This window comes from Helicoverpa zea, chromosome 24 (genome assembly GCF_022581195.2).
Source record: "Helicoverpa zea isolate HzStark_Cry1AcR chromosome 24, ilHelZeax1.1, whole genome shotgun sequence".
Classification (NCBI taxonomy): domain Eukaryota; kingdom Metazoa; phylum Arthropoda; class Insecta; order Lepidoptera; family Noctuidae; genus Helicoverpa; species Helicoverpa zea.
In genome coordinates, this window is record NC_061475.1 from 9,613,042 (window position 1) to 9,639,436 (window position 26,395).

General features: G+C 45.0%; 4 protein-coding genes and 1 pseudogene across 11 annotated transcripts; 3 read left to right on the forward strand and 2 right to left on the reverse strand.

Moving 5' to 3' along the window:
- The first annotated feature begins 643 nt into the window (after positions 1–643).
- Positions 644–5,681, forward strand: LOC124642202. Its single transcript, XM_047180513.1, has 6 exons — positions 644–782; positions 1,295–1,345; positions 1,570–1,659; positions 3,106–3,777; positions 4,142–4,312; positions 4,439–5,681. Exons 1-6 carry the CDS (start codon positions 644–646, stop codon positions 4,540–4,542), a joined length of 1,227 nt encoding a protein of 408 aa, XP_047036469.1. The 3' UTR covers positions 4,543–5,681.
- A 1,371-nt stretch (positions 5,682–7,052) lies between these two features.
- On the reverse strand, positions 7,053–9,357 carry LOC124642203 (vegetative cell wall protein gp1-like). The gene is made up of 3 exons (XM_047180514.1): positions 7,959–9,357; positions 7,807–7,887; positions 7,053–7,333 (listed from the first exon to the last, which is right to left on the reverse strand). The coding sequence occupies exons 1-3, from the start codon at positions 8,095–8,097 to the stop codon at positions 7,053–7,055; spliced, it is 501 nt and encodes a 166-aa protein (XP_047036470.1). The 5' UTR covers positions 8,098–9,357.
- Positions 9,358–9,927: 570 nt separating this feature from the next.
- LOC124642204 lies at positions 9,928–11,837 on the forward strand (annotated as a pseudogene).
- Positions 11,838–14,789: 2,952 nt separating this feature from the next.
- On the reverse strand, positions 14,790–26,394 carry LOC124642225 (nematocyst expressed protein 4-like). Of its 8 annotated transcripts, none has more exons than XM_047180555.1 (5): positions 26,325–26,394; positions 22,515–22,656; positions 21,880–21,948; positions 21,208–21,429; positions 14,790–16,866 (listed from the first exon to the last, which is right to left on the reverse strand). In XM_047180555.1, exons 2-5 carry the CDS (start codon positions 22,618–22,620, stop codon positions 16,784–16,786), a joined length of 480 nt encoding a protein of 159 aa, XP_047036511.1. In that variant the 5' UTR covers positions 22,621–22,656; positions 26,325–26,394; the 3' UTR covers positions 14,790–16,783. The 8 variants fall into 8 exon arrangements, with proteins under 8 accessions (XP_047036511.1, XP_047036508.1, XP_047036509.1 ...); XM_047180552.1 differs by lacking the exon at positions 26,325–26,394 and adding an exon at positions 24,235–24,463; XM_047180553.1 differs by lacking the exon at positions 26,325–26,394 and adding an exon at positions 24,235–24,463 and having other exon boundaries at positions 22,515–22,718.
- LOC124642227 (39S ribosomal protein L54, mitochondrial) lies at positions 24,560–26,053 on the forward strand. The gene is made up of 3 exons (XM_047180558.1): positions 24,560–24,786; positions 25,605–25,750; positions 25,820–26,053. Exons 1-3 carry the CDS (start codon positions 24,669–24,671, stop codon positions 25,979–25,981), a joined length of 426 nt encoding a protein of 141 aa, XP_047036514.1. The 5' UTR covers positions 24,560–24,668; the 3' UTR covers positions 25,982–26,053.
- Position 26,395: the final 1 nt, after the last annotated feature.

Consider the following 26,395-nt stretch of genomic DNA (forward strand, 5'->3'; position numbering starts at 1 on the left):
GTTGTGTTTGTAACGTGACAGGTATGTACTGTGCACCTATCCAACTCGTTGGTTTAGAAAGTCAGCTGTTGACTCCCACTCAGCTGGTAAATACAGCGACGCACACAAGTGACGCTCTGGATGTGACGGTGCCAGTAGATAACGAAATCGAAACTTGTGTTGACAACTGTACACTGGATGTCGATCATGTGATTTCGTTGAACATTTAATTTGAAGTCGTAAGCGAATTGTTAGTGGTAATCGTAACCATTTCCAGAGTAACTGCATGATACTCCAGAGTATTGATACGTAACGATCGCGTCACTAGATTTCCACTCACCTATTGCTACGAAAGTTTTCATAATTGTATATTATTTTTCCTAACTAGTTGTTACTAAAGAAAATATGTATTTAAAAAGAATACTCGATTGATTGAAGCAACGTAGGTACCTAGTAAGATTGGTAACTTGAATCAATTGAGTATTTCTTTCTATGGTTTTATAGATATAGACCACGTACGTGGACGCAGTTTGAGTATGTACGTCCAAGGCTGATTTCAGCCACGGCGGCATTTGCGCCGACTATTCCTTCATGAGGTTGTTTGAGTAGTAGCGTATTGGCTAGGATCGGCGAGCTGATGATATCGTTGCTGGCAGGCGCGGGTATGGCGGGCGCGGGGCGGGGCGCGGCGGGGGCGGCGGGGGGCGTGCTGGCGTTGGAGGTGTGCGCGCCGCTGCTGCTGCTGTGCTGGCTGTGCTGCTGGCCCGACGACGCCAGCTCCGGTATCTACCTCATACAACATAGTAACATCATCATCTCTCGAGCCTTCTCCCAACAGTGTTGGGGTCGGCTTCCAGTCTAAGATGCGGCTGAGTACCAGTGTGCCACAAGGAGCGACTGCCTATCTGACCTCCTCAGCCCGGTCACCCCGGCAACCCATTATCCCTTGGTTAGGCTGGTGTCAGACTTACTGGCTTTTGACTACCCATAACGACTACCAAGGATGTTGAATGACAGCCGGGACCTACAGTTTAACGTGCCATCCGAAAATAGTTAGTAGCTATACCACCCCTTTCACTAGGGCCAGTGACTTACTTATCCCTATTGAGGCAAAGAGGCCACTGGCAGGGCTAACCACGCAGGAGTGCCTGTGGTGGCCGATAAGGGAGGCGGCATCTAATTTGTACTCAGAAGGCACATTAACTACTTACTCGTTCTTAAGTACCTAGGTATTACAAGTATATGTACTGGCATGGCAAGCACAGCTATCTAAGGTCACTGCAGAACAGGTTATTAATCTACCGTTTGATTTCAGACAGTACGTCTGGCAAACACCCACAGAGGCCCGTGCTGTCTCACGCTCACGGTACGTTCACTAGCATTAACTTTTAAGCCAGATTGGCGCCCAACGTGGGACCAAGCATACTTTGGCTGACCCAGGTTCCAACCTCGTTCCTAGTAGTTAGAATCAATCTCCCGAATCTTTTCCTAGCAGCTAAAATGCGAATTGATAATTAAATAACATAGGAAACCGTTATCCATCGATTGCAGAGCTAGTACTGTTTGTGACGTGTTTCTCGTGTGTGACAGAGTCGGGGTCCCGGCGGCGCTCCAGCGAGGTGCTCGGGCGACGCGCCGGCAGTAGCGCGGTGTCGCTGCACCTGCCCAGCACATCAGGTAGCCGAGACCTCATGCATATCATCCGTACCTACATTGACAACAACGACTTGGCAACTTCATCGGGGTCGTTAACATAGAAAGGTCGAGAAAGAAGCGATAAGCCTTGACCCACTTGAGTCATGTTGAAAACACGCCAAAAGTTCTCGCCAAAATATACGTGCTCCAAAAACTATTGGTTACATTAACATTTTCTGTTCGCGAACAATTTTGGTGAAATCTCGGCGTCAAAGTTGCTTCATTTGCAATTAATAATGCAATAGTAATAGATAGGTACGACATACATGTATATTTTATTTGGGAACAAATATAATGACCACCATAAAATGCTTTGATACCCTTAGTTTTGCAACCAGAAATATCTACTGAACACCAGAAAAATAAAGTCTAAAAATGTAATAGTACCAGCTATTTTAGTCACGACTTCACTTTAAATTGTATTCTACCACCAAATTTAGTAAATGATCACCAACTCTTGACGACCAAATTAATGTATTATTTTTGCCTAAATAAGTCACTGTGATTGCCATAAAATGTAGGTTTATTACCAAATAAAGTATTATGATGCCATATTAAGTTATGTGTCCGGCTTGCAATGCATGCGTGAGTGTCAGTATGACGAGTGACAGGGGAAAATGGAAGAAAATGACATATTGCGACGACCCCAAGTAAAATTGGGAACAGGGCAGGAGAAAGAAGAAGAAGAATGTGTTGCTCAATACACTCCCTCGAAAACACACTCTTATCGCACTGTTTAGAGGCATGCAATAGACAATTTTCCACCCTAGTGCAGGAAAAGGGTCCCCATAATGTTATTACATTTATTGTATCAGGTCGAACTTATTTTTGTGGAGTCAGTTTACTTAAACAGGATAGCAAGATGTAAAACTTTGATTATCATTTTATATTAAAACGCTAGTATAATTTTGATGATCATTTACTACTTTTGTGATAACAATGATTTATTTGGACTCATTTTGCTTAAATAGGATAGCAGAATTTAAAAACTTTGGTTATAATCTTACTTTAAAATGGTGGTTTAATTTTGGTGATCATTTACTATTTTTGGCTTACGCATGATTTATTTTGGAGTAATTTCACTTAAATAGGATAGCAAAGTGTTAAAACTTTGGTTATAATTTTACATTAAAATGCGAGTTTCATTTTGGTGATCATTTACTATTTTCGTCTGCTATTTGTTACTATATCTGGTGATCAGTTAAACATAAGCCATTTTATTTATTGTTAAGTAAAGGTCTTAATTGTTAATCCACCCATTTTCACCCACTTAGGTACTTTGATATTTAAAAATGCTTTAAATACTATTCCCACATTATAGAATGGAATTTTTATTTTGCAAATATCATTGATATTTAATACTACTAAATTGTCTTGTATCACCGTATTTTTTTAATGCAAAGGTGTTATTGTCTGGTATAATACGTCCAGGCTACAAGAAGCCCCTGTCAGCGCACCGCAGTCACGAGGAGATCGCGCGGCGCAAGCTGTCGCAGGCGGAGGCGGAGGCCGAGGCGCGCTACCACTCCGCGCCCAGCGTCATCGACGAGGTGCTGCATCGCCGCGCCTGGGAGCGCTCCGCCCGCGACCTGCGCGTGCCGCTGCACTCGCCCGGCAGCCCGTCCGCGCCCCGAGCCTCGCCCGAGTCCTCCCCCGACACCCCGCCCCACCCCGCGACGCCCGCCTGCAAGAAGCACCACTCCAACATCAAGTGCTCGCGCCCCAACAAGGAGAAGCTCTCCACCGACATCAAAGACGACGACGAGTCGCCCGGCTTCTACATCGGCGAGAGCTCCCCACTCCACGGCAATATCGGCGAGGGCTCCCCCCGCCACAGCAACAACGACGAGCGCTGTGACGACACGCCCACCAGGTCGGCGCACAGAGGCAAGGACGACAAGCAATCGCTGAACGAGTCTATCCGCAGCCGCGAGCGTCGCGCCGTGCCGGACGAGCGGCACCCCGCCAGCCTGGGCTTCTGCCTGAGTGACGTCATCGAGCAGCTGGACCGCCTGACGCCGCCGGACCGCTCGGGCGCCGCGCACCGCAGCGCCGAGTCCCGCGTCAGCACGCACCGCGCCCTCTACCCGCCGCCCTCCGTCGGTGAGTAGCGCTCACATGCGATACACGCATGTGCCACTATCATATGCTCGTGGCCTGTGAATGACAAAGTGCATGACTATTAACTTTCGGAAACCCACACATATGTACAGCCTGGTCTATCAGACAAAGCACACTTAACGTGTGACGACATAACAAGAAAAGGTAATGCGGAGTATATTATTTACTTCACTCTTCGGCCGAGTTCTTCGTTAAATACAGCGCCTTTGAAATTGTATTGCTTACTGCACTTTCTGTACCTATGTCCTTATATCCCAGAACTGAATAACAACTGCTTACATATAAAACCTTACGCAAAAAATGCTTCCGCAAGTGTGTATAAGCGTGCGTGCATGCGTGCATGTAGAGCCGGTGGGGTACGACGGGGGCGCATGCTACCTGGCGGAGTCGGGGGCCCTGTCGGAGCTGCGGGGCGCCGGGGCCCGCGACGACCCCGCCGGGGCCCTGCGCGCCCGCCACGCCAGCGACGGCGACATCCTCGCGCCCCCGCACCGCCCCGAGTCCGGCGCCTTCTCAGGTGAGACGGAACCACCCGACATGTTCCACTACGACAGTATCACCACCACATCATATTTGGGTAAGGAGACTTCATGAAACCGTTGTTAAAGCGTGACGTATACTAAGTGCAGCGCGTGTGTTGCAGAGAGCGACCTGGAGCTGGAGCTGGAGGGCGCGGAGGAACGGCCGCCGCCCTACCACGAGCTGCAGCAGCACGCCGCGCCCGACCGCAAGGAGACCGCCATATAGACGCCGCCCGAGTGAACCCCGACGAACCAACATTTAAGAAACTACTTCAATATATTCTGATTTTCACTCAAACTTACTACAAACTCAATGTGTGTTGAATACATACAAGTACATTATGTATATTGAATAAAAAAAAGTTAGGAGGTCTTTGATCAACGAAACTTGTTGTGTTGATGTTTAATCAGTACTTAGGTATGTGCTTCAGCGCCTTTAAATGTTAAGCTTTCCATATTATTTATGTAATCAACGGGTAAATGTAATACAATTTATTCATTACTTGTAAAGCTACCTACTGTAAGAGTTCAAAATAGTATTTACGAAAAATCTACATATATTTTATATGAGAATGAATGTACTGAGAGATATTTACTTACTTATAAGAAAAACTGCTTTAATTATGTAACAGAACCGCGTCCAGGGTCGTGAGTTTGGAGTGTGTGCTTGATTCAATGTTTGCACCCAAAAGTTGAATACGTTGGGGCCCAGTGGCCAGTGGTATTCAACTGTTGGGCGGGTACTGACCCGCCTGATGCGGCTCTGTAACATATCGCGCCGTACCGTGGACTATAACTTTGTGTGGGTCTTTCATCAGCGAAGTCAGTGAGTCCTGCTGACTGTGCTCACAGTCCTACTGACTGCTCCATGGGCTTGTAACACGTCATGCGTGTCGGACTGGTGAAATGTCTGTAAAGTCAATAGTACCTAAGTGTTTGCCGCTGCCTCTGTGACTGTGTTACTAACATTAAGAATTAATACTACCGAAGTTAGTTAGTTGACGTCAATTAGGTGTATGTACCCTGTTCTCTATTAAAACATGTCTGTTAATTATGGTAAAGTCGAGAACAACTGTCGAGGCAGATCATACTAGTGAAATAGTTTAAGCTAAGCTAGACGTGAATATGAGCAGAGTAGTCGCCGTGACTGCTTCACTTGTACATAGTGTTAGTGCAAGTAGTTGGGTGCATAACAAAGATCTAGTCAATCGTTTCGTGTTAATAAACTTTATGTTACGACGTGTGTGTTTTATTGCAGTGCGTCGAGTGGCGACACCAGGGGCCCGATTCTCCTAAGTTAATAATGTCAAAATCGAATAGAAAACGAATCACAATATGATCGCAATAGCAGTTTTAACTCGGGCAACTTCGGGCATTCTGCTACTCATAAAAGACCAATCGTATTCGATTGACATTTGATCGGTGTGCGATTGGTCTGCTATTTTGGTGATTTTGGTCTATACGGTAATTTGCTGTACAATCATTTTGCAATCGTAAATCATTTGCAGACAAAACGATTCATTATTGAATGACAGAAAAGGATAAAAACGTTTATTTCAAAGAAAAAATAGCGGCATGCCACATACGCTTCAATCGTAATCGAGTCGGGATTGGATCTCAGTCGAATCGAGTCGAACGTGAATCGTATGGCGCTTAAGTAAAATTAGGAGAATCGGGCCCCTGGAGGTTCGCGTCTGCAGTGTGAGTCGCACTGAGCGGAACACACAACTTCTTCGTTCTGTTGGTAACACGTAGGTTGCCAGCTTACTCCGCAGACTGTAAGTTATCACTCTTTGGCAAATTGTCTGTAATGAGTAAAGATTGAATATGGGATAATCATTATCCATGTAGTTTCTATAGGATATGAATAAAGTAATACATATAACTTTATTTAATTTATCAAATAACAACAATAACAAATTGATACAGACACCAAGCCCAAGCGATGTAAAGTCTTTAACATTTTATTACTTAGTATAATATACAACCTTAACTTATTACCATAATATTTAATATTTACTTAGAAAGAGAGACTCGAAAGTTTTGGCACAATATGTTTTTTATAAAATGCATATATTTTATATGTATCAGAATTATGTAAAAAGATATAAGTTTTATTATAATAATTTGTTATATCCACTTTTTCCTACTAATATCGACTAATAATACAAAATTACAAACGTTTATTTATAGCACTTATTACGATAAAAAGTCAAGCGTACAACAGCAACTACAGACTCGACTAGGTAACAAATAGTCAACAAACTGATAGTTACAACATGAGTACATCGAGTGGACGGGCGGCCGGACCTGCTGCTTGACGCACCTGTCACAACTGTGCTCACATACTACATACACTCATGTCGCACGACACGACCAGCGAACACCAGCAACACTTATATTATTATAACATTACATATAATATTCATAGCAATGCTTGTATAAATTGTTCTTGAGTTAAAAACTTGTCAGAAGGTAAAGGGCGTTAGAAAAGTGAAAAACTATTATCAATTCGTTTTTGAGGTAGTATGAACATAGCTATTGACAGATATCTGAGTTGCAGCATCAACTGCTATACATTACAAAAACATTAACATTACTGGACTACTCAGTACGGCTCTGGACTGTTTCTTACATTATCCTGTTATACTAATGATAAGTGTAACGATAATATGCAAGCATTCCAACCCTTGGAATTCCGAAAGAAATACGTGCATGATTCTACACGAGCCGGCATTACCGCGCGAGCGCGTCGGACGCGGCGGTGACGGACAGCGCGGGCGGCGGCTTGTCGGGGCGCGGCTCGGCGGCGCCGGCGTCGGGCGCGCGGGGCCGCGGCTCGGGCTCGGGCCCCGGCGCGGGCGGCACGTCGGGCCCCGGCGCGGGCCCCCGCGGGTCGGGCTCGCCGGTGCTGGCGCGCAGGGCGGCGGGCGAGGTGGCGGCGGGGAACACGGTGTAGCCGCCGCCCGGCACCTGCTTGCACAGCTTGGCCATCGCGCTCGCGCTGTCCCGCACCACTGCAACTCACGTGTCACTCACATAAACACTCTGAAAGACTTGCTTTGCATAGCTTCGCACAAACCAGAGAGATGAATCACTAATCTTGTTAAAGAGGTATATATTGTTTAACAGACAGTGCAGTCACTCCGTCATTGATAGGATGGTTTTGACAATTCGTTTCATCCTATAAGACTGGACGCCAAACCCAACGCAATACGAGGATTCACCGTAGTGGGCACAGTGGCCATGCATGCCCTCTTTAAATGTACTCCCGTATATACTCTCCCTAAATGTATTATCCTTTATATACTCCTCCAATGCCTATACTCCCTTATGAAGTCCCTTAGTATTCCTCTATCTAAGCTCCTATATACGTTTTTATGTAGTTCTCCTATACATACTTCCTTATGAAACCATTTACGAACTCCCTTTATTTACTTCACCCATGGGATGGATATGGACGTCCCAACAGCTGTATGTAGTGCGTTACCTGGCTGCACGGGGTAGGCGGGCGCGGGCGGCGGGCGGCACGACGCGCCCGGCAGCGACAGCGTCTCCGCGGAGCTCAGCTCTGCACAACAACACACACGTGACGTCACAGCACGCACACACGCGCAGCACGGGGGCAGTAGCGACACATACCGCGGACCTTCTTGACGAAGTAGTAGCAGAAGTAGAGGCACAGCATCACCAGCAGCGACAGGATGCCCACCAGCGCCACGTAGTACGCCACGTGGCTCGGCCGCCGCGCGCCCTTCGGCACCCCCGCCGGCGCGCCCATGCTCGCACCGCGCTACGCCGCTACGACGTAGCACCGCTACATCAGCGTAGCACCGCTACGGGAGCGTACGGATGATCAACAGTATCACTAAACATGAGTCATACATCATTTATAATTATTAAGTATACATTTGAAATTATCTGTATTGTTTAGCAATTACTCATACACAACTTGTATAGTACACACATACTACAATACGTATGATAAACGAAATACGTGACAGGCTGTATAGACGTGCTTTAGTGCAATCTCAGTAAATTCGCTATGGTTTTATTAAATGTGATTATGTTAAATAGTTTGCATTGTTTGTATATTTGTTATTTTTAAATAAATTATGATAAAGCTAAGAACACTTGTATTTGATCTCGTGTTAGCAGCACTTCTCACTGGCACTACTTACAGCACAGCGTAGATAAGCCAGTGCGTTACATGCTGCTCTTAATCTGATTACAATGTGAACACATACAGATTAGCGCGCGCTGACTCATCTATAGCTGCCATCACATCAACACTAATCAAATTATGACAAAGGAGTGTAAACGTTTGAACAAGTCTTGAAGCACATTGTCTGTTAGCTTAAAGCCAGTTTTGCTCAGTAAGCAACATAATATGATTATACTATGATCTGTGTAATTACCCAGATAGCGTCACGAAATAATGATTCGATTTATCAAACCCATATATAACTTACCCCTTAGATGAGTAGAGGTCAATGACTCATTCCTTCAGATGACCGGATCACGAACCAGAGGCAGGTCTAGCGGGTCTCAGACACCCGTGGTGAGCACCCGCGGCTGCCAGGCCGACACCCACTGCACTCACATGTCAGTGTCGCCAGAACTCATCAAACAAATTGTATGAAGCGCGAGAGGTGAGCGTGAACAGCCGAGAGATGATCTCCGTCGCGCCGATAACGTGAGAGTGTCGGCGCGGCGCCAGCGTGACACGCCGCCGCACCGCGCCGACACTGTGTCGCGCGTGTCCCCTCACAGAGGAACATCTGTTCCTCGCAGCGCTGGGATGCAACACTGATGATGAAACCACCAATGTTAAATATGATCAAAGTTATAACGTGCAACTGTCCTGTAGCATGCCTACATTGTTACGAGCGTGGTACCTGCAGATGGAGTGGCGTAGTGGGACGAGACACTGTGTCGGCAGCTGGAACACGCGCGCGACACAGCTGCGCGGCGCGACGACGCAACAAGTGCCCGCGACACTCGGGCGCCGCGACAGGGGTGACAACACGCATTGAGTTCATTGTTGCTACCAATCAGATAATGTTTCAGGAATCATTTACAGTCTTTTTTGTAGTTTTCTATAGGTATGTCACTGTATCTTTGCTCATCCTTGGTGCATGAGGATGAGAAAGAATTGCTACTAATCATAATATCTACCGAAGTTAGCAAGATAGTTTCTTATAGTTCACGTGTGTGTGTCAGCCCTGCAGCCGCCGGCGACGGCGCGGCGCCACCCGCGCGCATGCGCACTGCGACGCGTGACGTCACCGCACTCGTCTCAGACTACTAGTGTAAGTGAGACGCAGTACCTCGGTTCGGTGGCCTTCTTGTCGAAAGCAACTGTTCACAGATCTAACAAACATCACAACTCTAACAGGAACACTAGAAATCTAACCAGTTCTAGCGTCGTTGACATGGAATCGGGAATGTAGCACGGAGCCTCATTAGCGTTTCTCACGTATGGGGCCACTAGTGAATATGACTCGTCATCTATACCTAGCAGTTATTTTTTCTACGATTACATATTTTATGAACGCGTGTAAAGGATGTAAGTAGTCAGTAGTCAGTGGGGGATGTACCGTAGCGGGCAATGAGGCTATGTCCTCAGTGCTGTGTGTGTGCCCACAGCACTTATCTGCTTGTGACGGTGGAACACTTCTTTTACCGTACTCCCTTATGTAGGACAGTATGCACTCCCCTAAAATGCAGTGCAGTGTAATGCGCGGTCAAGTACGGACGCGTTTGCGCTGCAGTGTATGAATATTATGGTACGTTCACACGCGCGCGTTCAAATCGACATTCAACGGGCACAGTCACGTTTACGAGCGTGTAAACGGTACGCCCGAGCCCGTGAACGCGCCCGTGCGCGTGAATGCCGCGAATCGGTCGAGTGTCGGTTTTTTGGCAAAGTTCAAAGGATGAATGTGCGGGCGCCCGGCGACTGTTTACACGCGCGCGGGCAGTCAGTCTCTCCTGCGCTTTCGTGACGATTAAACGTTCTAAGAAAGTCGCTACGATCGGAGATTACAACATGGCGGAATGGTTAACGTCGTTCATCATTTCGATTCTTTTTCCAATAAAAATAAGTTAAGCCAAAGGCTATGACAGCAACAACACCGAGATCCTCGCTGCTCGCCATTCTTGCACTGACTGACACGACGGAGCACGTGTGAACAGCTTGAATGTCCGCCTGCCCGCGACGGGCTGCACGCCGCGCAGCACGCCAGGCAGCCCGCTGGGCTGCGCGGCGCGCGTGTGAACGTAGCATTACATTCGCGAATTGCGCGGCTATAGCCGCTGCCCGGTTTCCGCTATGAGTGCACAAACGCTCATAGCCAACGAAGTGTTGGCATTTATAAAACATGCCATCGATTACATGGACGAAGTCAGCATCATGCAGATCTGCAAATCATCTTTCAAGGAGGATGAGATTAGCAGTGCCAAGTTGCTGCTGTTCACAACGCTTGGCAAAGTCAGCCAGATGCCGTCTCGTCGAAGGGATGGCACACAGAAGAGTGTCCAGGACATCATAACGCTGTTCAAGGAGACCGACCCGGACGACGTGCCTGAATTCGTGGCGAAGGATTTGCACAAGCTTCCTTCCGTCACATTCGACCACGTAGACGTCACCAGGCTGCTGAAGGACATTACACTCCTGAAGCAAAGCCAGGCCGAGATGCAGCATCAGCTGAAGGTGTCCAACAATACCATCAGTGATCTACAGGCAGAAGTAGTAGCATTGCGCAATGCTATTTCTGCAAGTAGGTCACCTACCAATGTCGACGCTGTAAATGTAAACACGCGTCGCGAGGCGAAAAACGCTTCCATCTGCAGTTTCGAGTCAGCGGGCTCGAATACCTACGTCACCAACTGCCGAGAATGCATGCGTTGCAACGTGTGCCGCCGCCGTCCCTGCCTCAACACCGGTGGAGACGACGATTAGTGTAGGTTCGGCGACCCCCAAACGAGCCTACGCAGCAATAGTAGCCGCTAATAAGCCTGCTGGGCTACAAACCTCGCAGGCAAAACCAGCGGAAAAATCAAAAGGGGGTAAACGGAGCCAGTCAAAACCAAAACAGGTTTTGAAAAGGCAGGGTCAACAGAAGGACGCATGCGACAAGGATGGTTTCATCAAGGTAGAGAAGAGGAAGAAGAGGCCTCCTTGTCGGAACCAGTGCGGTACTGCGCTGACAGGACCCAATATGCTGCTGCTTCCAGCTATTCCTACGACGCTGTTGTACGTGTCCAGGCTGCACCACTCCACGAAAGCTGAGGAGATCGTGGAGTGCCTGCGTATTAAGACCAAATGGACCTTGAGGGTCGAAAGGTTGGAGCCGCGTCACAACATGAACTTCAATTCGTCTGTGGTGCGTGTTCCGACGAGCGATCTCGAGAAGTTCCTTAAGGAAGACCTTTGGCCGAAAGGTGTTGTGTACCGCCGGTTTCGTGGCCGCTGACACCAGTCAGCGTAACACGACGCCGATGATTCGTGTGCAGTAGATTTTATTTACTTTGTTATTTCGTATGTATGTATAGCATCTTAAGTTAAATATTATAGTACTAGCTTCTGCCCGCGACTTCGTACGCGGATCCTGTCCCTTATGCCAGCGACTACGGGGTCAGCAAAATCAAAGATCTTAATCGTCTGATATTGAATTTTAAGAGCCCGTTGACTTGAAAACAACGGAATACGCATTAGAAACGTTACATATATTTTATTTTTGTACTTCAACGGCAAAAGCACAGCAGACTAAACAAAACGCTGAGAACTGAACCGCAATAGACGCGACCATAGGGATAAAAGTAGTGATTCTAATTAGTCCGCATTTAAGTTGTGTGTGGCAAAAATATTACACGTATTATTACGTACAAAACATTAAATAGATAACAAAGTCGTGGTGACTTAGTGGAAGTCGTGGTGGTTTATAGGGTAGAGAACGTCTTTGATTCCAGGTCTGGCAAGTACCTGCCAATGCAACTTTTCTAAGTTCGTATGTACTTTCTACGTATATTTTGGATACCAATGACCGTTATTTGGAAGGCATGTTAAACTGTAGGTTCCGGCTGTCATTGAACATTCTTGGCAGTCGTTATGGGTAGTCAGACCAGTAAGTCTGACCAGTTTTACCAAGGGGTGTTGGGTTGAGCGGGTAACCGGGTTGTGGAGGTCAGATAGGCAGTCGCTCCTTGTAAAACACTGGTACTCAGTTGCATCGTGACTGGAAGTCGACTCTAACATAATTGGGATAAAGGCTCTTGAGATAATAACGACAATAATAATGAGCTATAAGCACCGCAGGACATCTGAGGCTGATGACGGGGAGTAGCTACCCCGCGGGGCTATATATACTGAGTTCTCCAGGGAGAGTATACTGCCCCCATCTCCGGCCGGTCGGAGTGAACCATGACGGGGGTAGGTCTCAAGCCTCTGGCTTGGCTTAGCCGTCCAGAGTGGAGTCGCTAGAGCAGGGTTAGTAGCCCTGCTCGGAGGATGCCTCGTGGTAAGTGACCCACAGGGAGCGCGTAATCTGCGTTTAAAATCCGCCGAGGTATTCTCACACTTCAGCCGCTCATGACCCTGTTGCCCTCTTGTTGCTATTCAGTGACTGATCTGTACAGTAAGTGAGCTGGCGAAGTCTCCACCTGCAATTTTTACATGTATCTAATACATTGTCATCGGCAGGTGCCATAGTTCCCGTAGTTTCCCCATTCCTAGTCCATTAGCATCCCATCACAATAGCCCAAGTAGTTTTCATCCACAGTTAGCAATGGTATAGCACAGAACCGGGGATTGTCTTTTTTTAACGACGTCTACCGGGGATTGTCCTTGAGTTCATATTTCAATAGTGTATAAAGGGATAATCGTCGGTTTTGTGTCACCATACCTATTTCATAACATTCGTTTCTATACATTTCAAGTGTAATATTGCTCTTGAAGTTCCACATCAGGTGTTCCAGATCTTCGATGTATATACGTCAATAGAGAGTGCTTATTAGATTGAACCACTTTTGCAAAAACGTCATATCTTTATATGCTATAGTATAGCTAGGCTCCTGGGGTTCCACATCAGGTGTTTTACATCTTCAATTTTTATAAGTCAAGAGAGAGTGCTTATCAGATTGAACAACTTTTGCTAAAACGTCACACCTCTATATGCTATAGTCTAGCTGGGCCCCTGGAGTTCCACATCAGGTGTTTTAGATCTTCAATTTGTATAAGTCAATAGAAAGTGCTTATCAAGTTGAACAACTTTTGCTAAAACGTCATACCTGTATATGGTACAGAGAAGCTGGGCTCTTGGGGTTCCACATCAGGTGTTCCAGATCTTAAAATTTATTATCTCAGCTGAAAATGCTCATCACATGAAACAATTTTTGCTATGGCACCATTTTGGTATCTCTTATAGTTTTGTTGGTCTGTTGGTGTTCTGCATCAGGTCTTCAAGTTTCGAAGATATATTATAGCCTATATGTTGACCAGGCTTAATACTGATACAACAAAGAAAAAATCATTGAAATCCGTCCAGTAGTTCCGAAGATTAGCGTGTACAAACAAACAGACATACAGACATACAGACATACAGACAGAATTTTTTTTTTGGATTTGTGCTCCATTACTGTTTCTAAACCCCACCCAATTAATATTTTTTTAATATATTCAATGTACAGACACAGTTTTTTTACAGATTTATTATATGTATAGATTGTATTTTTATTGTCACAACCTTATGTATTAATTTAAGTATTTTTATATTTTTGTAATGTATTTATTATGGGCCTAAGTTGCCTGAATTAAAGGTATAAATAAAATAAAAGGGTGCTATTTAAACAGGCTTCTTTTTAATATCATTATTCGCCCCCAAAAATGTATGTTGCCTTCTAAATTACTAAGTCAGCCACAATTAATAAAGCGTCGAGCATCTAAATAATACTATCTTAGCCACGAGTTATCTTCCACTCTAAATACAACTCAGCATGATGGTTATTTTTTTGCATCTAAATTTGTAGCATGCATTCTAACAGTAAACTTCTTAAATACTATTAAGTGACATCATAAAAATATTTATTTAGCTTCTAATTTTTTAACTCGTACTGAGTTTTTAGGGTTCCGTACCTCAAAAGGAAAAAACAGAACCCTTATAGGATCACTTTGTTGTCCGTCTGTCTGTCTGTCTGTCAAGACCCTTTATTTGTTTAAAATATAACACATCCCATATTAATTGACCCAGCATGGAAGTAAGCATGCAACATGCAGCAAGCATGGCTTCTGTCACGGCTCCGGCGGTCCCATGCGAGCATGAAAAAAAAACCCGACTGCCATCAACTCGCTCTTAAAGATTTAATTTTGTTTAGTCTCAAAAATATCATCATTACAACTGTATTAATTTAATTGAAATAAAATAAAGTTATTATAGAAAGGAAAGGATGTAATAACATTAAACAAAACCAGAATGTCCTGCGAAACGCTGTTTTATTGAATATAATATTTTTTTACCAAAATTAGAATACACTTGGTGACCACTTACATAACTAAATTGGAAATATACATTATAACAAAATGCACCTTACCGTTACAACATAAAGCTCAAAATAATATTTGGAAAAAATACAGTATCCTTATCTTCTAGGGTAAATAATAGTAATCTACTATAATCTCCAAGTGGGAAGGTAATATAATAGTATATGTACTTATGTGTCGCTCGACGTATCACAATGTATGCTTAACTACTTAACATTAACAGTAGGTACTGTCGCGAGCGCAAGTGCTGCGCTCCGCTGCGCTGCACTGCGCTAGCTCACAGCGTACAGCTTGGCAGAGCAGAGAGGAACGTGCCGCTCGCCGCCGCCACCGACCACGCACCCACTGACAACCTCCCCATGACTCTGAACTGATCCCTCATTCAAATAATCGATTCCATTGTAGCAAGTATCGAGTTGTTGGCAGTCGGTGCGTCGTGTCGCCGGCGGACGGCGGCTTCGGGGCTGATAGAGAGGTAAATACACTGAACACAATACTGAACGCATCCATACGACTCGCCCCTTCTAGGGTCCGCGGCGGAAATGCTCTCACTTGCTACATACCTACAAGATATATTCCAAAAAGTTCCAACGCTGACTGCACCAGATTAAAAGATAATTCAACAAGATAAGTTTCATAACAAATAAACATGCTTCGTACAAATTAATGCATAAGATTTTAAATCACAATTTATCGATACTCTTTAGTCGTGTTGCCTTCTCTCGCCGAATCCATCAACAGTCGATTACAAGATACTACTTATAGTATAACGTATAGTTATATGTACATTGGTGTTTAATTCCGAATATTTTAATTACAATCAATTAAAAATAATTAAGAAAATTTAGATTTTAATTAGGAATTGAAGTATTATTTACAAAATTTACTCAATAGAATTCAATAAGTTATCGAATTGTTTTTTTTTTACTACAATTAAACACGATTAATGACACCAGTCGTGGTAACAACATGTAAGTACTAGTGACCGCGACTGTACAAGGTGTAGGTATGTGTGTGTGTCATCATGTACTCTACGCAAAACTGAGCAGTTGAGTACGCCGTGACGTCACGCGGCTACACGCTGTGTGTGTATACAGGATGCTCGCTGACACACCTGTCATACTGGATTATCACACAGAATACGTTGACGCAACTACTTAGTGACAGCAGCAGAGAGCAGCCTGTATACAGCAGATAACAGTGATATTGGCGAGATACAACTTATTGCATGTACTCATTACACCGACATTGAACGTCGTAAGCCTTCGATAGTGTTGCCCCTGCGGCCGGTCGGCTGCACGCGATACTCACCTCTCCGAGCACTGACACAAGACACACTGTGCCGCGCACTGCCGCCACTACCAGCTCGCCTGTCAGTCTTCAACAGATCATTGTACTCCCAACAATTACTATAAGATTTGAATAGCTATACAGAATACAGTTTATAAACTAATCTAGAGCCGCACCGACAGTGTCACTCGAGCGGTCTGTCGGTCGATCATCGAGTCACACGACGGTGCACCTTAACATTTGTAAAATTGTGACTATTACACACATTCATATAAATATTTATGTACTAACAAGTAGTCGTCGGTGAAGCCGACATTACAGTATATTTCTTTAAGAATGTTGTTTACATTGTAAATAAATCCATCAAAGCATTAACTATTGTAACTTTTATAAAAACAAACGCACAAATAGTGATCCCTGTTGAAAATAATTCGGAAAATATAGACTTTAAGCAATCTCATAAGAAACTAATACATTATCTTAAATAAATACAATCAGTTGATTTGGTATGCTTACATCGAAGTGTGAATACCCTGCTTCACTAAATAATGACAATTCAATCGGAAGTGAACATCACTCGTATCGACAGCCAGTAGAGTCGCGTTGTCCCCGGCCCCGGGTGCCGGTCCGCAGTGCGCTAGTGCGGCGCGTGCGGGTTGTAGGGGGGCTGCTTGTGCGCGTGCTCGCCGCCCATCACCTGCTCGTACGACGGCGGACACGCTGCAACACACGCGGGCTTACATCGTCCGCTGGCACTTCTACTCACCCACACTTACTTTGAGATCGTTTGCAACAAATCAACCATTCCTCTTATCTAGAAGAGGCGTACTCAGGAGACGTCGTTGCGATAGTATTCAAAATAATCAACAGCATTTTTACTTAAAACATCAGTTATCCTTTCACTAGCATTTAGGAAAGTGACAATATAGTTCGCGCAACTAAAATACAAGGCATATTACTTAAAAAAAATCTCTACGACAGTTTCTTGTCGGGAACGGAATGTGTTCGCGACTTGATGCGGGTTGATATGTTGCAACAGATCTCACACGTAATGAAGGAGTGGTAGTAATGAATAGTGACGTCACGCGTGCCGTCGGAACGATGGCGGGACTCCCCGCCGCACTTCTGTTCAAGTATCCCGATGACATGCGATAACAGTATAAATTTTACTTTCTATGATATTCTACGTCAACACCCATCTACCTAAGAAAAAAATGTTCAGTAAGTATAATAGCTTAAAGATTAGGTACCAACTAAATAAAGCAAGGCTAATCACCAATTTCACCGGTTACTGATTAAATCTCTGATAGGCTATCAGAAATTAATCTGACACATAAACTGACTTATAACTTTTGGTGATGCATTAACTATGAGATAACTAACTGTAGGTACCCTGTGAAACCGGGTGTAAGCCTTACATTCGCACTTAACGTACTGCGTGCAGTTGGGGTGCGTCTACCCGGTGCATGTAGCTGGAGCAAGTTAACATGCGCAAGTGACAAGATCAAGCGGATTTTGCTTCGGTATATGCGCGAGTCGCTGGACTCGCATGTTTTTCAAATGCATGTAACCTGCGCATGTGCCTCAACATGCACAAGCTACTTGCACCGTGTAGATGCACCCTTAGCAGCGACATGCACGCCATGCTTCACTACCACGTCCATACACCATCACACGTCGCTAGCTAGCCTAGTGAGGGATACACAGACATGCCGAACACACAATAACTAATCATCGGATACGCCGACGTGATGCCATTCAAGCTACCAGAATGTGTTCACTTGCTAATGTTAATACGAACATGCGCGGATGTCGCAACAAGTCCTCGTGTACGCATCATATTTGTGCACTATCGCTCGTTATCGCTGGAGCGATGTCTACGCGATAACTGACTATTATTGTATTATGATTCAGTATCAACATCATTCCAATGTTATAAATCTACGTATTAAACACATGTAAGTGTTGTCTTCCATCCTCTGTTAGAGTAGGAATGGCTTCGAAACCCACTAGCTGGGAGAAGCAACTAGTGCTGTTGTTCATCGCTACAGGTGCGGGGGCATGCGACGGTGCGGGGAGGAGGGGGACCCACCTTGCGCGCTCCAGCCGGGCGGCGCCACTCCGAAGAAGGCTTCACACAGAGTGATTGTTAGTAACGCTTTGTACACCGCATGCGTGTTAGTGCACCCGAGCACCGCCGAGCGCTGCCGAGCACTACCGAATGCTGCCGAGCGATACCTAGCACTGCCGAGCGCTGCCCGCACGTGCTCGCCCAGTGCCGGCAGGGCTCAGCGCGCTCGCACAACAAATTCATTCAATAGCCTATAACAGTCGTCCCAGTTTTAGAAATACTTACAATAGCCAAATCATGTGCGTAAATCCTAAGACTTAGTCTTAAATCTTAAGATTTACCGTAGTTGGAGCTTTTACAGTAACATATACAGACGGAATCCTACACACTTGATACATAAACGCTAAGTCTGCCATGTACTCGTATGTTTGATTATACTAACAGTTATTAGAAACATGCAAATGTTTTGGAGGATGGTCTCAAGCGTTGGATGCACTTTCGGTGCCGACTTAGCGTTCAAGTGGCGAGATATTCTGAGCGCAGCGTACATACGAAGGCAAGATTGCAGTTTTATATCGATGATTATATGACGGGGACGGTGAGTGCAGCGGTCTGCTCGAGTACTTGTTACAATAACATTACTCATAGTAATCATTGAGGCTCGGATGTGTACTGTTTCATTATTTAGGGACTAGTGACAGATAAGCGGCCAGTTATCCGGCGACGGAAGCGATGTCGGCTATCGCGCCGCGCACAGGGAGTCTACTGTCTCATCATTACTAACCACGGTACGGTCAAAGCGCGCGGTCAAAGCAATCCCCAACACTTTGTCAACTAACATCGTACTAAGCAGTGGACTACTTGATAAAGTTTCCATTAATTGAAGGACAGACGATCATTTACATGATGGCTCCACATATTTCAGGGCAAAGCGAGTAAACCCGCGCGTGCTACCTACTAATTATTGTTATTGTTACTGCCTTTTTATCGTCCCACTGCTGGGCACAGGCCTCCTCTCACACGGAGAAGGATTGAGCATTCATCTACCTACTAATTAATGACCTTTTATTTGGCCTGTTGTCCACATTGTAGTGAGTATGTGTATGTACATGTGGTCGCTAATTAATTGTGTTGTGTAGCGCGCCGGGAGAAGGCGGTGCTCGGACACATGCCGCCATGCCGAATTTAATATAGTGACGAAGCTATAACGACACCGAATTGTTTCTAGTTAGCTATCATTACACAAAGAAGACGGATCACAATCCATACAAAATTGCCCCACGTCCTATAACAATGTGACGTATCTCAAAAAAAAGATAAAAATGTATAAAAAAAATATGGCATACTCTCCAATCCATTTTTTTTACACCTTCATACGAAAAAAATGCTTTAAAAATTGTTCAGGCGCTGTTATGAAAACATCGTTCATGGGACTATTTATGGACTATTTTATTAAATTATTTTTTTGTTTGATAGGGTATACCTCACAGATGGTCCCATAATCATCAGGTCCGGATCTGATGATGGAAACCCTGAGAAATCCAGGGCAACTTTTGAAAGTTGTAGGCATGCGCAGGATAAAAACTTGACTATAAGGTGTATGTCTTATAACAATATGCAACAGTAAAGGTTTGGAGCTGACCTGATGATGGAGACGAAAGAAGGTCGAGGGAAATCGACAGCAAAATATTTAAACTACCTCAGAAGTCGGTGTCTAATGAATGTACCTAAGTTTATTTCCCCAACGACTTCTAGGCCGATGCTCCTAAGACTAGTTTTTTTTTGCTTTTCAGTGTTTTTGGAAGTTTTTTTATCGTAAAAAGTTTTTTTTATTTTATTTTTGGCTTTTCAGTGACAAGCACAGTTATCACTATCCGCATAAGTGGAAAGTTCTTATCAATACGAATAATATAAGACCAAACACGAGGCAGTTCACATATTCAGTTGTCCAGTTCCCTCGCCCTTCTCTGGTCTCCATCATCAAGTCAGCTTCAAACCTTCACTGTTGCATATTTTTATAAGACGTACACCTTATAGTCAAGTTTTTATCCTGCGCATGCCTACAACTTTCAAAAGTTGCCCTGGATTTCTCAGGGTTTCCATCATCAGATCCTGACCTGATGATTATGGGACCATCTGTGAGGTATACCCTATCAAAACAAAAAAACATTTAATAAAATAGTCCATAAATAGTCCCATGAACGATATTTTCATAACAGCGCCTGAACAATTTTTAAAGCATTTTTTTCGTATGAAGGTGTAAAAAAAATGAATTGGAGAGTATGCCATATTTTTTTAAACATTTTTATCTTTTTTTTGAGATACGTCACATTGTTATAGGACGTGGGGCAATTTTGATCCGTCTTCTTTTTATTTATTCCTTTACACAAATGGACGCTAGGTTGACCTGATAATTTAGTTGCCGCCGCACATCGTCTCCCTTATTAATTTGAATAAAGCTATTCGCCTGATAGGATTAGGCGCAGAATGTCCCATTTGCCGAGTAATTGGTACAGTAGCACCTGATCACCTCACCCCATTTCGATTCCACAGTTCATTTATGTACACCCCAACTCCAACAGACACTTACACTATTAACTGTTATGTGATATTGTTTAAGAGTTCAGTAATACAGTATCATACATAGCACACACATTATACGGTACAATCGCTCGTTAACATCCGACGTGTCAGATCGATCGCAACGGACAATCGATGGTGTTTGACTAAATTGTTAATGATGTACTTGATGTGACGAGGCATCGTAGAGTTAAGCATACATCGTAGGAGTGTGGCTGTTTGCTCACACTCGACCTAGGACGTGAAGTGGCGGGAGTGGCGACACATCGTTAAATGGGGCCGAGGCGATTGATCATTCACTAGTTTTGGATTTTCTCAGGTTCATCGTAACGAAAGACTGTACCACATAACCGTACCGAGGCCCTTTATTAAAGTTATTATAATAGTTGTTATTAAGTTAGTGTGCTTACCGTTGGCGTCGGGCGCGGTGGGCGCGGCGTAGGGCGCGGGTGGGGCGGGCGCGGGGTACGGCGTGTTGCTGGGGTACGGCGTGTTGCTGGGGTACGGCGCTCCTGTGGGGTACGGCGCTCCTGTAGGGTACGGCGCGTTGGTAGGGTACGGCGCGGCTGCGGGATACGGCGCGGCGGCGGGGTACGCGGGCGTGCCCACCGGGTACACTGTCACAGGTTGCGCTGCCGACACACAAGCCGCGCGGTCACAACTACTCACTAAAACACTCCATACGTGATATGTGCCGGAGCATTCAGTTTCAAAGGTATATGGGAAGAGCTCGAATCGCTCGATAGTAAACTTAAGCAACGCTGGGCGCGATCGCTCCGTGGATGACTTTCGAATGATGGTGTTTCGGAAAACGATAAACTATAGGTCAGGGTTGTCATTTGAACATCTTTGGTAGTCGCTACGAGTAGTCAGAAGCCAGAAAGTCACAACCAGTCGTATCAAAGGATATTGGGTGACCTGGGTAACTGGGTTGAGGAGGTCAGATAGGCAGTCACTCATTGTTAAACACTTGTACTCAGCCGCATCCGCTTAGACTGGAAGCCGACCGCAACATAGTTGGGAAAAGGCTAGGCAGATGAGGATCTATGGGTATGGGTATGTGTGTGTGTGTGTGTGCTCACCGGGGAACACGGCGGCGGCGTACTGCTGCTGCGGGTAGGGCGCCGCGCCGGTCTCGTTCAGCGGCGGCGCTGCAACACACACCACTCGTCACCACACCCGCTCTCTCTTCACTTGTCTAAGACTCGCTCAAAAATTGTATTTGAGAAATACCCCAAGCAAGTTGCATTTAACATGGTAATCCCATTCCACAATAAAGCAGTATAGTTGCTCAATGATTAGATAGCAGAAGGTTGTGGTGACGTCACTGCGTGAGATGCTGTGCCGTCGGCGGAGAAACCCGCGCGGACATATCAACCGGAGCGAGGCGATAAGTTCCGCGTGACGCCGCACGTGCGTCGCCACAACACTACAGCACTCTCTCAAGGGGGATGTTCGCAAACAATTTATTAAGTTGCTACTTTTACTGCCCAGATCCTCTAATGAAAAGTGGTAATTTTTTGACTTTTATTCTATGAGAGTTCGGTTCACAAGCGGATTGCGTGCGGCTGCGGGGCGGAGCATCCGCGACGAATTCGCTGCACGCTTAAATGCGATAAGTAGGGCGATCAGAAATCATCCGTTTCATGGAAACTGGGCAGTATTGAGAGAAATATAATAGTATTGAGTATGTAGCAAACAGCGGGTGTATACTGACGTGCGATGACGCGGCCGCGCGAGTTGCCGCGGCAGCAGCAGCGGCAGATGAGCGCCAGCAGCACCGACGCCACCACGGCCGCCGCCAGCCACAGCACCAGCTCCATGCTCGGCCCGTGCCCGTGCGAGCTCACCGAGTGGCCCTGCGTCACCAACACTCACGTTACTCTGTACCATGGACTTATAGCAGGTATCATGCTTGTTGCTAGAACATACAAACCATCAACAGATTTGAATGAAATTTGGCAAACACACTATAGCACCGTCAACTTGTAGAATTTAAATATATTCACACCATAGTAGATAAGTTAGTTGATAGCCACATGCAGTGCAGACACAAGTGGGCGCGTGAAGAGACAGCCCAAACATGAGGCTACAGCCATACACTAGTAATCTGAAGTGAGCCGGAAGCCGTGGGCGCTGCCACCGCTAGATAACAACCACCAACTGCCCATTCCGTACCTACAGCGCCACTTGCCAGCTATGTGACCTTCACTTATGTATTAATGTAGTAAACTAAGCAATATTTGTTTAATACACACAGAGCACTACGTGATTTTAACAAACTCAGCTCTGATGTAGGCTACATGATTCTTTGCCTAGCAAAGCACAGTTCATACAAATCAAATACATTTTAATAATTGATTAAATTACATGTGTCAACTCATTAAATTATAATACCTAGCAGGGTCATTTTGTAACAGCGAAACTACATGAATGTAATAATATTCAAATTCAAGTATCATATTGAATGCTGAAGCCCACATGCGTAGTGAAGCACAAGCGCAGGCCTCTGAGAGTCTTGTCAATAAATGATGAAGTCACAGTTTGTTATCAATAGTGACCACACATACATGAAGCATGTGAAAACTGCACCAATGTTCCCTCTAGCAGCAGGGCCTGGGCATGTGCTCAGAGCACCAGCCAGTGTTACCGTGCACTGAAGGACATAAATAAATATCTCATCCACTGCCTCATTGTGTGAGAGCAGCCACAAGCCTACATACCAGTTGCACAGCACTTATCTAGCAACACAATGCACAGTACCGGCGCTGCAGGCTCAGCCACAATGCCACCACACAACACAGTAACGTTACTAATGGTTAGCACTATTCACTGCTCCAAGCATTCCAGCACTGAGCACCACAGTCCCCGAGATACTGCCTGTTTCCTATCTTGCTTATTTTTAATCACAATTTAATTTACAGTATTGATAAAGCTGGTGAGTAATCAACAACCGCGCGGAGTGACGCGCCGAGCGCCGACTGTGCTGACGCTCGTGACGGTCCCACCTACCTTGAATAAGTCATCGTCGAACTCATTGGACTCGAACATCACTTCCAATTATAAAACAATAACAAACGTGTTGATCCACTTCAGGGCGCCGCCAAAACACTACTGACTGTGACCACTGACCCGCCAGCGCATACTATAAACATAATACTGTGATGTACGGCCAGTACTGCGCTGTATGAGTCACCTTCCCCGACAGATGCACTCGACGCACGGGGTTTTCCAATGTTTTAAGGAAAACAAGATCCGAAACGAAACGACCTACCTCGCAACAATAGAATCTCAAACTAAGGCAAATGGAGGTCTAATGAAATGTTGCTCGTATGCGAACGAAAGGTAATTATATTCTCTAATGAAACACGTACAAAACAAACATCGTTATCAAAAGATTTACGAGAAAAATCCTAAAAAAACATAGAAAGACGTACCTGTTAAAGAACAGCAGGAACTTTGAGGGGAGGTGACAAGGGGGTCGGGGACGGGACGTGAACTATAGTGATGTGAAATTGTATTCGGTGGATGTAAAGAAACTCGCCAACAAACATTACACGCCTAAACTAATAAATAGGAGTTTTCATATAGAGATAGACTCAAAGTCCTCAAATGATGAATGGACATTTTATACTTGGATGCAAAGACTTACAAAGGACATGCAGATTTACAAAACAAAGTTGAAGGAATAGAATACAGTTTTAGTTTACAGTGAAACAAAACGTTTTATAGAAAATTGACGGCTAGTGTCAGCGGCGAACCATCTGTCAGTGTCATCAGTCACTGAAACTGAAGTCAAATGTTCAAAATATGAATAACCTCAATTGAGTAACTCGCAAACAGTTTATAATTTAATATTATTTTATTAACGATGCTTCTGGGATTGTTAAGAAGGACATTACGCGCGGCGTGCATCGCACAGTCGCCGCAGCTGCACACCACTGCCGCCAGTTATGCTGCCGTCAAGAAAACCACATCCGCCGCTGGAGGTGATTTTTCTGATTACTTAATTCCCTAAAATATTGAAACCTGGCATCTGCTTACCAAACATAATACTATTCTATACTTCTAAACCAATAGAGGTTTTTTTTGAGAGGTTGTATCCTCAAGGTCCCAAAACTACTAAACTGACTTGTAACTTCTTTCTCTGTTGAGAAGCTAGACATTCTAGACAATCCCCGAGTAATATAAGGGTCAGTAATCGGTGGGTCGTCCTAGGTTATATTTTATCTATGTGTGAGAAGTACCCTTGGGAATACTGGGATGCGGGTAAAACATTTCACATTGACTAGTGATATGCCCCAGTTTCATACGGTTTCATACCAGTATTTCTCCTTGATTTATTGCATGCTATTATACATATAAGGCTGATTTTAGTCTCACGCTCACCGTCAGCGCTCATAGCTCAGCGCGTAGTTTGTCTGAACATCGTTTGCGCTGACAGCTACGCGTCATTTAAAAACGCTTCATAGAGTTTGATATATTTTCGTGCGCGTGATCAGCGTGACTGTAAAATCAGCCTCAACCTTCCTCATCAATCACATCTATTTAAAAAAACTTCATACATTTGAATTACATTTGGTCAATGTGTAGTTTTAAAGCTTTAAGCATACGTAGGGAAATAGGGACAGAGAAAGTGACTTTGTTTTGTACTAGGTAGTGAAGAGTGAGAAACTCCTAATGTTGTGTACAGAAAGCGACTACTGTGTACCCTGTGAGTATGAGGTGTTGAGGGACAGTACTGCTTTATGTACAACAGCAATACTTAGTAGCACTTTGTTAAGGAGTATTAACTAACCTATTGCAGGAGTGATGGGGCTGGGCAAAGGCAAGAAGAAGGCGGGCAAGCTGACTGCCATGGAGAAGAAGGAGATGCCGGTGGAGAGCGACCCGCAGCGGCTGGTCAGCCACGTGTGCGGCTCCAACATATACACCACCGGGGAGGACGTCAAGGTGAGTGGTGGGCGTGGTGGGCGAGTGTAGCGCGGGTGTGTGGTGCTCAGTACAGCGGCGTGTGTGCAGTTGCAGGAGGACAGCGCGTACCCCGCGTGGCTGTGGTCGCTGCCGGTGGGCGCGGCGCCGCGGCTGGCGGAGCTGTCGCCGCAGGACAAGCGCTACTGGCTGCGCGTGCGCGCCGCCGGCATGCGCCGCAACAACAAGCTGCGCTCCATGCGACGCTTCTAGTCGCATCTACCTCCTACTTGTAAGCTTAGCTTTAACTAGACTAAATGTTAACAAATAAAAATACTTACCAAATATAAGTTTATTCAATTCACAAAAACTCCACCATATAAACTGTTCAAAAACGATTTACAATTTTTTTATTCCAAAAGACTGGAAATTTACGACAAACTCAAACAATAATCAATTTTAATCGCACCTACACAACAATTTGACCAAATACACAATTCAATATTAAAAAAATATTCTGAATCCAATCCTGTTTGATTTCTAATACAGGTGACTTTACAGTTCACTGGACTATACGATTTTTTTGTCGATTTTAAAGTCATACAACATCACTTACGTGTCATATGCATTAGAAACCTTCGATACGATTTGTGTTTGTATACTATCTCCGTATGCCTCAGTATGCTT

Bases quoted from the DNA above. Each gene is read 5' to 3' on its own strand.
- LOC124642202 (XM_047180513.1), top strand. From the start codon at position 644: ATGGCGGGCGCGGGGCGGGGCGCGGCGGGGGCGGCGGGGGGCGTGCTG. The intron at 1,660-3,105 runs GCCGAGACCTCA...TAATACGTCCAG, and splicing joins CCTGCCCAGCACATCAGGTA to GCTACAAGAAGCCCCTGTCA. The intron at 3,778-4,141 runs GTGAGTAGCGCT...GCGTGCATGTAG, and splicing joins CTACCCGCCGCCCTCCGTCG to AGCCGGTGGGGTACGACGGG.
- LOC124642227 (XM_047180558.1), top strand. From the start codon at position 24,669: ATGCTTCTGGGATTGTTAAGAAGGACATTACGCGCGGCGTGCATCGCA. The intron at 24,787-25,604 runs GTGATTTTTCTG...AACCTATTGCAG, and splicing joins AACCACATCCGCCGCTGGAG to GAGTGATGGGGCTGGGCAAA. The intron at 25,751-25,819 runs GTGAGTGGTGGG...GCGTGTGTGCAG, and splicing joins CCACCGGGGAGGACGTCAAG to TTGCAGGAGGACAGCGCGTA.
- LOC124642203 (XM_047180514.1), bottom strand. From the start codon at position 8,097: ATGGGCGCGCCGGCGGGGGTGCCGAAGGGCGCGCGGCGGCCGAGCCAC. The intron at 7,888-7,958 runs GTATGTGTCGCT...GTTGTTGTGCAG, and splicing joins CTTCGTCAAGAAGGTCCGCG to AGCTGAGCTCCGCGGAGACG. The intron at 7,334-7,806 runs GTAACGCACTAC...CGTGAGTTGCAG, and splicing joins CGCCTACCCCGTGCAGCCAG to TGGTGCGGGACAGCGCGAGC.
- LOC124642225 (XM_047180549.1), bottom strand. From the start codon at position 23,848: ATGTTCGAGTCCAATGAGTTCGACGATGACTTATTCAAG. The intron at 22,657-23,809 runs GTAGGTGGGACC...TTGGTGACGCAG, and splicing joins TCGACGATGACTTATTCAAG to GGCCACTCGGTGAGCTCGCA. The intron at 21,430-21,879 runs GTGAGCACACAC...GTGTGTCGGCAG, and splicing joins CGCCGCCGCCGTGTTCCCCG to CGCAACCTGTGACAGTGTAC.